Raw genomic sequence first — 12,788 nt, forward strand, 5'->3', positions numbered from 1 at the left:
AGTCCCTTTTCCACTCACTGGGGACATCAAGTGCCTCACAACCATGTACTGAGAAGAAGCAGAGTGAGTGTGAGGCTGAGATGCTTTTCTCCTCCAAAAGGGATCACCTGGGCAAAGTGATATGAGAAGGTACAACTCCCCTGGATGCAAATCCTTTTCCATGCCAGGAGTCTGGGTTTGGGAAGTGGGTGCTGGGGAAGAAGGGGATGGTCTGGTTTCCTTAGCTCCTACTGAAAGAAGGGGTGAGTAGAGGTATCTCCTTATGGGTCTGATTCGGGTGGGTGGGTAGTGTGGGGTTCGTGGGTGCAAGGAAGGTACCCCACCAGCAATGGCATGCGAGGTCTCCATGATTCAGGACGAGGTACCATCTGATGAAAAGCAGGAGCACAGACTTACTCTCATGCTATTTGGTGGTTTGCATGCAAATCTCTTGTAGTTACCGAACCTCTTCTTTAAAGCAAGTCTTAAGCAGAGCCATATTAATATGTCAAACAGATAAAAGGGTAGCTGCTCTACTTGGAACTGTGGTGGAGGGAAGAGCAAAGCCCCATGATCTGTCTTCCCCATGGCTCCTGAACAGAGCTGGACACCGTATCTCTTCCATTGGAGGGTATTACCTCACCTGGAATAACTGGCAGAGGAAATGAAGGAACAGGGTGAGAAAAGAAACAGTATCCTGGGATTTACTAAGTTCAATCCTGATATACTCTCCAACATCAAAACATAAGGGTGGGGGGATTGAGATTGTTGTAACTCTTGAAGAACTGTCAAGAGCATACTAAACTCACTGTGTGACACTGAAACAAAAGTGATGGTTCTGTTAGTCTGGTTGTGGTGTAAGAAATGTGAGTTCTTCACCAACATGGAGAATATAAAGCACCATGACATGTGCAGGCAACCTGTGCTCTTCCCCACCTGCCATCCCCAGGCCTCATTACACTTAGGACTGTCAGCATAAAGCAGAGTAAGTTTGAAAAGCAAATCCACCATATTTACTGTTTAAGATCATAAATTGCTATTTGCCTTAGAATGAAGAGTAAGTCATTACAAAGCATTTCTGCTTACCTATGGTTCTACATGCTAGAGGTCTTTTTTTTTTTTTTTTTTTTTTTGCAGTACGCGCGCCTCTCACTGTTGTGGCCTCTCCCGTTGTGGAGCACAGGCTCCGGACGCGCAGGCTCAGCGGCCATGGCTCACGGGCCCAGCCGCTCCGCGGCATGTGGGATCTTCCCGGACCGGGGCACGAACTCGTGTCCCCTGCATTGGCAGGCAGACTCTCAACCACTGCGCCACCAGGGAAGCCCTAGAGGTCTTTTTTGAGGACTGAACAGAAGGCATGCAGCGCCTACACCTCCTGGGTATGGCACATGCTCCTTGTAAGTTTAGGACTAAATCCTAGCTGGCCCCAAGGACTCAGTAGATTATTCTCCCAAAGTCCAGTGAGCACTTTAGAAAAAACCTGAGAAAAATTATATACTGTCAGAACATCTTTCCCTCTAGCAATTCTAAGGAGGGACACACTGCAGCCTTTTGGCCTTTTCCACTTTTGTTTGGCTCACCAGCTGGCCTGGAGGACACCAAGAACAAGGCGGCTTTCATCCTTGGGTCACAGGTTGACATTCATCATGGATTCGGTCCAGCTCAGTCAATGCTGACAGCAGCTCACGGACTCAACTCACGTGAATGACACAGGTCAAGGTCTCTTTACTCACATCACTGCACTTGGACATTTTCAGGCATGAGCTGTCCCATGGCTCCTCTGCGGCCCAGAGGGGTATAAGGACCAGTGACAGAATGTAGGGACCTGCCCTGGAGCATGCGCTGCATTTGTTCACAATCTGAGAGGTGCAGACCTCTTTCACCAACATACCAGAGACGTTAGCAAACCAAGTGTGATACTTTATGGATAAATGCCCAGGATTCACCCTTCAACCCTCCAAATACTTTGGTTAACATCAACTATAATCACATAAAGCAGGGACAACGCAGATAGGAAATCTGAGCTATTTGTTTTTAACAGTTAGCATCTAATGAGGACTCACCTGTTCTCAGCAGAACCTAAGTCCTTGACCTAGATTCTCTCTCTAAATCCTCACAACATCCTGAGTCAGGTACCATTTTACCCCAGTTTTACAGGTGAAGAAACCACAGGAGCTTTAATAGGTTGAGTAGCTGGTCCAAGGGCACAGAGCTATCAAGTAGCGGCCAGGGATTTGAACCCAGCCGAGCTGAGCTATGCTGCCTTGGATTGACATATGATGCAGGTAATAGAATTTTCAGTTAACGTGAGAACTGTGGAGTAAGATAAAACATAAAATCAACACTTAGACCAGTGCCTTCCACATGGTAAGTAGCCACCATTGACAGACATTTCATCACTCACAGCATGAAAGGCAATGTTGCTTAGTCAAGCTAACATTAAGGAAACAAGTATTATCTGCCCTTTTTTGGTGAAGATCACAATCATACAATATACACAGATATCTAGTATCAGCTGGGCGCAGACAGTCTAAAACAATCGCTGAAACTAAGGAAATACAGAACTGTTCCTAAGTGTTCGGGGTACTGTGAATACATAACAGTATTCTATCCGAGCAACATAATAAAAAAATGTTAAAAAAATTAAAAAACCTCAAGTGGTCGTAATTATAAAGACTGAAAAGATTTAAAATTTCATTTTAATGTCTAAAATTATAAAGCCTCAAATGAATCATTACATGTTGTTTTAATAAAGTTTAAAGTTTAGCACCTAGCAAAGAGCCTTACACACAGGTTCCAATAAATCATTCTGGAATGAATGGCTGAATTCATGAATATGCTTTTATAACAGATAGACATTGTTCTTTCACTATGTCTGGGAATTTTTCTTAATTCTATGATGCAGGTTGCATGACCTTTCCTTATTAATAATGATTTTTCTGAAAAAAATCCCAGGACTATCATCATGAAAGACAAAAAGGAAAAATTAATAACCCGCCCCTAAATAATTAAGAACAGAAACGAAGTTTTTGCCTTTGCAATGAGATAGGAGAGGTAAAAAGAAAAGCAGCTTCTTCAAAATGTCTTTATTAACATTTAAGAAAATATAAAATTGTTCTCTATGCAGCAGCATGAAAACACATGAAACAAAAGTATACATTTAAGCCACTGTGACTGGTGAAGAGTAAAGACATTTCTCAGTATATATATAAGAAAACAGGTAAACTCGGATCAAGAAAATACCTCTTTCTCAAAAGCTTTTTGTGCCTTGGTTTACCCTGGGGACTCAACAGTTTATTCAATGTGCTCTCAAAAATAACTGTTTTTTTTAAAAGAACTTCTAAAAAACTAATATGAGCACAAAAATACAGATCACTGCAGTTATTTCCATAAAGTAAAATGCTAAATTAAATCTACACTGACCAAACTATTTTGTAAACCTCCATCCTGTTTAAAAGGAAAACAAACAAATAGAGCGGTATATAGAGAATAGTTTTTCTATATATAGAAGATTTCCAGCAACAGTTTCTACACCATTCCAACAGAGCTGTGTCCTTTCACCAATAGCAAATCTGAGATTCCCCAAGTACTCCCCACTCCTTAGGAAAATCAATAGCATTACCTGCAGGGTGCGTAGGGTTGCTTGTGCATAAGGCTTTTATCTCATTTTAGCAACATTAAAAAAAAAACAAAAAAAACCGCAGGATGTATACAACCTTGGCGCTCACCATTACTGTGGCCTCTTTAATACAGTCTGCTAAAAGTGCTGTGGTTCAGTTTGACAAGCTTCATCACACAGCTAATGCGACAAACAAAAAGGATGACTGTACTGTATATCAGGTGAAGGAGACCCTTAAAATCAGAGGGAGTTGTATTACTTGAAGAGACATGATTATTTTTAAAAAAGAAAAGGAGATTGAGGTAGCAATATTTCCCCCCAAAATTTAAAAATTAATAAATTAAATAAAAACAGTAAAAGAATCCAAATTGAATGTGATGTGTACTTTCTAAATCCGGCCTGCACTTGTACATCATTTCCATAGATGAAGCACGTAATCTGTGTTAGAAAAACTGATATATGCATATGAAACACACCAAGCCATGAATTTAATTTTCATAATCACGATCTCATTTACCTAAATGTTTGGTGCTAAGTAACAGAAGTAGTAAGTAGTGGAAGACAAAATATTCACACCTAAGAAGGTTACATATTAAACAGCCTTAGTTTCTGCCTGCTATTTGCTAGAAGAAATCTGCAGGGAATGAAGCCTGATGCCTGACTCCATGTGTGACAAAGCATTTAAAAAAAAACTATTGATAAGTGCATCGCTTTGATTTTGACTATGCAATACTAAGTACAAATTTTAAAGGCCAAGCATTGGTCAGTAAAACTGAATCCCAGTAGTTCTCACGGTTCAAACAACTTTTAAGAGGATAGGAACCTGACTCAATTTATCTATTGGAACATAAATATTTTTCATGGTTAAAAATATAAACATTTTTCACACTTACAAAATATGCACAACAAATATTACTTGAGACAAAACCTAGCAAACAGATCTGCCTATTGTCAACTTTCTTAGCTTTCTGAGAAGCTAATTAATCTATGCAATTAAGAGTGGAATAAATTCATAGTGCTGAGCAGCAGCTTAACTGGGACATAGTTATCTTACAAGGAAAAGAAACCACATACAAAGGAAAACAAGGTGCAGAATATTTCCCAGAGTCTGACGAAATACTTTTTTACTTTTCCACTTTTTTCACTGACTGTTTAAAAATATATGCTTGCTCCTAAGGAGAAAAAGGAAGACTTGGTTAGGGAGTAAATCTTCAAAGACCCCAAAGTTACAAAGATTTACACACAAGTCTCATCTTCCAACAACTGTACTAAAGTTCCTACACTTGTACTTACAAAATAAAGCAAAACAAAACAAAAGACTGGAAGGTAGCTCCATCTACTTCACTTTCTGAGCTGGGATTTACACACCTACCTAATGAGTTTTCTCTCTCGCACTTTCTCCATCAAATCTCCAGAGAAACACATGCGCATACATGCAAACACACACGATGTATCGATCACTGTACGTACAGGTTCATCAACAACATGACACAGGACACAAGTCACAACACGATAGAACAAATAACTAGGACAGTGAGAAATGGGTTTCTTTTAAAGCTTTCTTGGATCCTTCATGCCCCTATGCCTACACATTTCCTATTCATCCAGGCACTTTAAAGGATCAGAAAGACAAAACAGGTTGCATTAAAGGAAGAGAAACAAAACAGAATGTTCGCTATTCGGGGGCCCTGTAAAATCAGCCCCGGAACCCGGCTGCACAGAAGTGCAGCATGAAAGAATGCCAGCCTGGACCGTAGACACCCGAGTTAAGCACCTTGCAAGCGAGGAAAGTAAATACATAATAGTGGTCATTGTCATTAAGAATAAAAACAGTAATAACGATTGTCACCACGGGGTTCCGTACAGCAGGTGCACGTGGAGCGGGCTTCTCCTGCAGCCCGGCAGAGCGGCTGGGCAAAGCGAATGGCCTCGGCGCGCGCCGCCCGGTGGGGCGGGACCCGCTGCGCAGTGCTCCGCAGGCGGGTGCGCTCCCCGCCCGGCCCCGCCCGGCCCCGCCCTCCCCTCTACGCCTGCGCATCCAGCGGCCGGGACGCTTTTATCGGCTTCCGGTTGCTAGGGCCTGTCTCCTTGGCCTCGGGTCGCACCTGGCGGTTGGGGGAGGGTGGCCTGGGTGCTTTCTTTCTGGACAGCATATACCGCGGGAAGACCTGCGACCTCACTTGACCTTAACCTGCCTAAATTCCCAGGAAGAGATAAAAAAAGGAAAAGCTGATTGTCTTCAGAAGCAGCTGATTGCCCTAAAGGAGAGCGTACGAGTCCAACGTTTCCAAGCACCTCTTCCAATAATAAGAACGGAAAATTACGGGCATCAAGTGGGACGCACTACCAGGAAGCATACCTTGAGTGCTTGTGTGCAAGTCATCCTGGGGGTATAAAGCGGCCCATTTGTGCAGCTCCAGAGCATAGCCGCCTAGACTGTCAACGGAATAGTGATGTCCCAGGCACTTTGATATTGTCCCGACTAAGCACACATATTTGGTTCTATCTTCTGGCGTCATTTCTCAAACAGTACTAATTGGGACCGCGATCCTGGAAAATCTCATTGTACTGAAGACCATTTTATTTTTGGGTTAAATAGTTATGGCCCAAGTGTAGTGGCTGAAATTTAAAATAAGTCATTATTACAGAAAGGAAACAACTTATCTGTGAAGAGTTAGGTATTGTGGGTCTTCAGAGGCCATGGAAGGACTTCCTCACCTTTTTGACCAAAAACTCTTTCCAAATTTATAAATTGATAATATTTTGGAGGTAGAAAAAAAATGAGTCTCAGTTCTACCGTTCTGGAAAATCAGTATTTACTAGCTGAGATAACACTTACTGAACTTTTTGCTAACATGTGAAATTTTAAAATGATCCTGATTGGTAACAGTATATGTATTTTCAAATTTTGTATTAATTATAAACCTAAATTTTATTTAGATTCTAGAAGTTTTAAGAAATTATTTTCTTCCCCTCTTCCTTTTATAGGAATTCTGCTTGGACCCAGTATAGTATTAGTGCAGAACAAGTTTCATTAGGATGTAATCTGCATTCGAATGAATTATTTTTCAGCAACAATTCAAACATATTCAAAAACTTTTCAATTCTCAATAGTGTGAAAAACAGTGCTTATTAGTAAAATGCAAAACCATCCACAACTTCTTAGAAGACCCCTACCTCCAAATCTCCCTAAGCTGTCTTTATGTCAGAAGAAAGCCCGTGCAGGTATGTGCATTACTCAGATGTTTAACTTTATTTTTTTACAGAAGTCTCTCAACCTGCACAGCTCAGAATCACAATAAGGACATTCACTAATAACCAGCAACTTACAAATGTTTGTTGTAAGATGGTAACATCCAATTCATTTCTACAAGTACAGTTTATCCTCATCATTTGTGGATTCTGTAGGAGTGAATTTACCTAACTGCTAGAATCTATTTGTAACCTCCCAATCAGTACACTGTACTATATTTTGTCTTTTTAGCTCCAAAATATACCATGAAGAACACTTCGGAGCAGTATATAGAGCTCTTTCTCAGTCCTTTTATAATAGTGAAACTGTGCAGGAGGGGGGTATATATGATAATTCTCGGACACATGCAGGGCATTGAAAACACACATGTTCCCAGCTGAGGTCAAAGAAAGATATGGCTGTGCCTTCTTGTTTTAGCTCTCATATTACAAATAACTGCCCTTTTCCTGGTCTAGTTAGTACGATGTTTTCTGAATTCTGTACTTTATGTTGGTGATTTAACAGTCTAAAATAGCCCCTAAGTATAGTACAAGAAGGCTGTGATGTGCCTTATGGAGAAAATATATGCCTTAGAGAAGCTTCCTTCAGGCCTGAGTTACAGTGTTGTTGGCTGAGAGTTCAATGTTAATGAATGAACGATCTATATTAAATAAAGTGTCTTGAAATAGAAGCACATATAAAACAAGGTTATGTATCGATTGGCTGCTGATAATGTTGAGACCAGAGGCTTGGAGGAACCTAACCCCGTATTTTCCCAAGAAGTAATGGTTCAGTGTTGGATAACTCAGTGCTCACTGAGACTACAGAACAGAACTGCCACAAATCATGAGAACTGAGTGTACTTATAAGCACAGTGCTAAGAACTGGAGATATAATAGTGAGCAAAACCAAGTCTGCCACCCCTCTTTCTTAGTTACCCTCTGGTGGGATCCAATGATCTGATCATACAACTAAATGTAAAATTATCTGTGATAAGTGCTGTGAAGTAAAGATGAGCCACTTTTATGATTATAACTTTATATAATACCCTTAATCCTCTATTTCTGTATATGGTATTTATTAACTCCTTACTTATAAGCAATGGTAAAATTAGCATATTTCCTCTTCTTTCCCCTTTTCAGTCTCCTCTACCCCCTGATTTTAGTTGATTACATTAATTATTTTAGTGTCGGCATTTATACTGTTAAAATGTGCCTAGTCTAACTTGATTTACAATGCTATATCATTACCTTTTGATCCATGGCTATTAAAGATGTGTGAATCAACATACCTATGTTACATCCAATTTCCTCTCTCACTTTCCCTACCAACTTTTGTTATATCATTTCTACATTTCTATAATGGTCTACATTTCTGCATTTACAATCTGTTCTGTAATAATAATACCCACAGTTATGTAGATATACTGCTCACTACTAGTTCTTTGGTTGTAGTTTTTCCGTTTATCTTTTGGTTGAAGTTTATCCTCTAGTACAGAGTTTCTCACTCTTGCTATTTTGGGCTGGATAATTTTTTTGTGGGGGGGGGGCTTTCCTGCTTTTGACAACATGGAGATTCAATGACCTTAACTATTAGTAATCCTGTGTCTCCAAAGGTTCTTGGCAGAGTGCTTTGCATATAGTAGATGTTCGAATACTTGAATAAATGAATGAATACTTAAAATGACTGAAATACAATTTATAAAAATGAATATTCAAACACTGAAATAAAAACCTGAAATAAATACCTGCAGTTTGCATACAATGCTAAATGCTGTAGGGAATGAATGACACTATTGATCTGGTCCCTGCCTTTCAGGACCTTTCAAGAACTTTAGTTAAACTCTAAAGATGAGATACACATACAGTAAGTACCTTAAATAATAATACAAAAAGCATAGAATTTATGCCCAATTAATGGTACAGACAGTAGTACTTCATAAATGTGAGAAACCCTGGGGCAGGAATGGGGTGTGAACTAAGACTTGAGGAATTAGTGAAAGTGAAATGAAATATGTTTAATTATAGAGGAGACCCGTGTAGTTTTTGATGGCAGAGGAGTCTATTGGAAAAGTGGAATTTTAACGTACTAGAAGAAAAAGAAAAGAAATCATGGGGATGGGGAAATGTATCAAAAAATAGGGAAGTCTATGGGCTTCCCTGGTGGCGCAGTGGTTGAGAGTCCATCTGCCGATGCAGGGGACGCGGGTTCGTGCCCTGGTCCGGGAGGATCCCACATGCTGCAGAGCGGCTGGGCCCGTGAGCCATGGCCGCTGAGCCTGCGCGTCCGGAGCCTGTGCTCCGCAATGGGAGAGGCCACAACAGTAAGAGGCCCGCGTACCGCAAAAAAATAAATAAATAAATAAATAAAATAGGGAAGTCTAAATTGAGAAGACAGATATCATCTTCATTGGGCAGATTTCCCTAAGCACCTCTTCTCTCTTCACCCAGTCAGAGTGCTTACCTTTATGGTCCCAGAGTATCCCCTATCTACCCCCTTACTGAGCTCTTATTCTCTAGTGTAACTGTTTACCTGCCTAGTTTCTATATTAAATCATGAGATCGTTGATGGTAGTAAGGTTTGTGCTGTGTGGTTGTACCCTCAGCACTATGTGTACAGCTAGCACATGGGAGGTGTTAAATGTTTGTTTAATTAAGTAATGAGAACGGTAAGTATGGGTTGTGTTAATCAAGAAGGATGGATTGTATAAGGTTTAAGGTAGACTTTGGCAAAGGAAAATGATTTAAATTGGTTGGTAAGAGAAAGTATTCCACACCGTGTGAGCAACAAAAGAAACTCAGGTCTACCTAAAAAAAGAAGAGTGTCAGAGAAGGATAAGTGATCTCACTTGATCTAATAGGTAAGTCTCTGTTCTAAGCAAGAATAGCAACGATGTACTGGGTGATTATAGCACAAGGATAAATGGAACGAATGACGGCGGTGTTATAAGGAATGGAGAGAAGAATTGGGACTATTCTGTTAAAAGATACTTGCCATACCCATTAGGCAGTGTAGTGTTTACTGAAAGCAGACTTAGATTCGCTGTAAATGTATATTGCAAACTCTAGGGCAACCACTTTTTAAAAAATTTTATAAGTATAATTGATATGCTAAGAAAGGAATGAAACTGAAGGAGAGAAACTGACTCATAAAATTCTCACCTAAAACCAGAAAAGACAGAAAAAGAATGGAAGATTTCAAAAAGACAAAGAAGTAAAACAACGGCAGTGAACAGAAAACTTTACAAATGTAGTAGATGTTAAGCCAACGATGTCAGTAATTCGTTAAAACGTGAATGGTCTAAGTGTACCAGTTAAATGATAGAAACTGTCAGAGTAGATAAAAGACAAGAGCTAATTATATACTGTCTGCAAGAAACTTCCTGTAAATATAAAAACACAGATAGATGAAATGTAAAGGGATAGAGAAAGATACATCATACTAACACTAATCGAAAGAAAGCTGGGAGTGTATATATGTCAATGCTGGGAGTGTATATATGTCAATGCTGGGAGTGTATATATGTCAATGCTGGGAGTGTATATATGTCAATGCTACTCTCTCACTTCGTCTCAGCTTCCCATCCCCCGCCCTCCACCCCTGCCACAGTGTCCTCAAGTCCATTCTCTATGTCTGCGTCTTTATTCCTGTCCCGCCCTTAGGTTCATCAGAACCATTTTTGTTTTTAGATTCCATATATATGTGTTAATATAGAGTAATATCTTTTTCTGACTTCTTCACTCTATATGACAGACTCAAGGTCCATCCACCTCATTACAAATAACTCAATTCCGTTTCTTTTTATGGCTGAGTCATATTCCATTGTATATATGTGCCACATCTTCTTTAACCATTCATCTGTCGATGGACACTTAGGTTGCTTCCATGTCCTGGCTATTGTACATAGTGCTGCAGTGAACGTTGTGGTGCATGACTCTTTTTGAATTATGGTTTTCTCTGGGTATATGCCCAGTAGTGGGATTGCTGGGTCACACGGTAGTTCTATTTTTAGTTTTTTAAGGAACCTCCATACTGTTCTCCATAGTGGCTGTATCAATTTACATTCCCACCAGCAGTGCAAGAGGGTTCCCTTTTCTCCACACCCTCTCCAGCATTTATTGTTTGTAGATTTTTTGATGGTGGCCATTCTGACCGGTGTGAGGTGATACCTCATTGTAGTTTTGATTTGCATTTCTCTAATGATTAGTGATGATGAGCATCCTCTCATGTGTTTGTTGGCAATCTGTAAAATAGATAGCTAGTGGGAAGCAGCTGTATTGCACAGGGAGATCAGCTCGGTGCTTTGTGACCTAGATGGGTGGGATAGGGAGGGTGGGAGGGAGACGCAAGAGGGAGGGGATATGGGGATATATGTATACGTATAGCTGATCCACTTTGTTATACAGCAGAAACTAACACAACATTGTAAAGCAATTATACCCCAATAAAGATGTAAAAAAAGAAAAAAAAGCTGGAGTAGCTGTGTTCATTGGCTTGTTTTCTTATTGTTGAGTTGAAGAGCTCTTTATTTTGGATGCAATTCCTTTATCAGATGAATGTTTTGCAAATATTTTCTCTCAGTGCATGGCTTGTCTTTTTCTTCTTTTAAGAATGTCTTTCACAGAGTAGAAGTTTTTAATTTTAATGAAGTCCAACTTAACCATTTTTTCTTTCATGGATTGTTGTTTTGGTGTCATATCTAAAAAGTCATTCTGAATAGCACAGGGAACTCTATTCAATACTCTGTAATGACCTATATGGGAAAATAATCTAAAAAAAACCGGAGTGGATAGATGTGTATGTATAACTGACTCACTTTGCTGTACAGCAGAAACTAACACAACATTGTAAATCAACTATACTCCAATAAAAAAATTAAGAATAAAAGTCACTGCCACACCTAACATCACCTAGATTTTGCTCATGTTATGTTTTGTTTTAATATGAGAAAGAGAGAAAGGAAAGTTGAAGATGGTGGTGTAACCATTTTATGGAATGAGCTAGCTTTGATAAGTTCCATATAAGCAGGAAGCAAACATTATCCTTCTCCTACTACTGCCCTTTAAACTCACATGGCACACATCTCTCTACCGAGGCTTTTCTAGTCACTTTCATCTATTAGCCTTGTCTCATTTTTAGATATTAAGTCCAATCTAAATCAATACCTTCATCTAGCATGCAATTAAACCTTGCCCTTTCTCCCAGCTCAGACTAGGTCTGCTAATTTTTAGACAAGCCAAGGGAAACAGGGGCATGATAAATGCTTCCATCTTGTTCTTTTACTTCTCTTCCCCAACTCATAGTTTCTGGTATCTTCATAGGTGTGGCTAGGAGTGGGAAAGAGTTAAGGAGTTAAGAGTGAAGGTGAGAATCCGTCATCAGTCTCTGTACTCCCCTGAAATGCCAGAAGGTAGAGGTCAAGTAGATTCAAGGATTCTCTTGCCTTACACAAGTTGCGACACAGCAATGGGAGGGCCAATACATTTCTGTTACTCTGTAGGTATAAGGGGGTTGGGGGAACCATGGCAGGGAGTGATGAGATGTTATCTTCTCCTTGTGGCATACACTCCTGTTCTCTGTAGATGGTTCTCTGAGAATCCCCCTCACTTGGTTTGAGGTCGGGGTAAATCCTCCTCTACCCACCACAAGGAGGGGAAGATCGGAGAAACACATAGCACGCCAATAGCTCAATTCAGAAGAAATCCTCTCTGCGAATGTAGATCAACCTCTAGCCATCTCTCATATACAGACAACAGGTGAGACTTGGGCTTGTTTTGGCCATCTCTTTGCAAATCTTGCCTTAATGAATCTCTTATCTTCTCATCAGAATGCTGAGGTCCTCATCATTTATTGTACTCAACTGAGATGATGGACAAAAATGTTATTTAACATTCTGTCACAGAAGAAAGAGAAAGCACGATTTGATATAGTGAGGTCCCTAAGAATGCAGACACAGTG

At 40.1% G+C, this 12,788-nt stretch overlaps 1 protein-coding gene across 1 annotated transcript in view; it reads left to right on the forward strand.

Moving 5' to 3' along the window:
- Window positions 1-6,738: 6,738 nt before the first annotated feature.
- The window catches only part of LRRC63 (leucine rich repeat containing 63), a 63,264-nt gene continuing 57,214 nt past the window's right edge, over window positions 6,739-12,788 (forward strand). Inside the window, exon 1 of the mRNA XM_029209953.1 lies at window positions 6,739-6,823. Coding sequence (XP_029065786.1) covers window positions 6,739-6,823 — 85 coding nt within the window. The remainder of the gene's footprint in view (window positions 6,824-12,788) is intronic.

The sequence above is a fragment of the Monodon monoceros genome, unplaced genomic scaffold, assembly GCF_005190385.1.
Source record: "Monodon monoceros isolate NGI ecotype Baffin Bay Population unplaced genomic scaffold, NGI_Narwhal_1 Super_Scaffold_8, whole genome shotgun sequence".
NCBI classification, from domain to species: Eukaryota; Metazoa; Chordata; class Mammalia; order Artiodactyla; family Monodontidae; genus Monodon; species Monodon monoceros.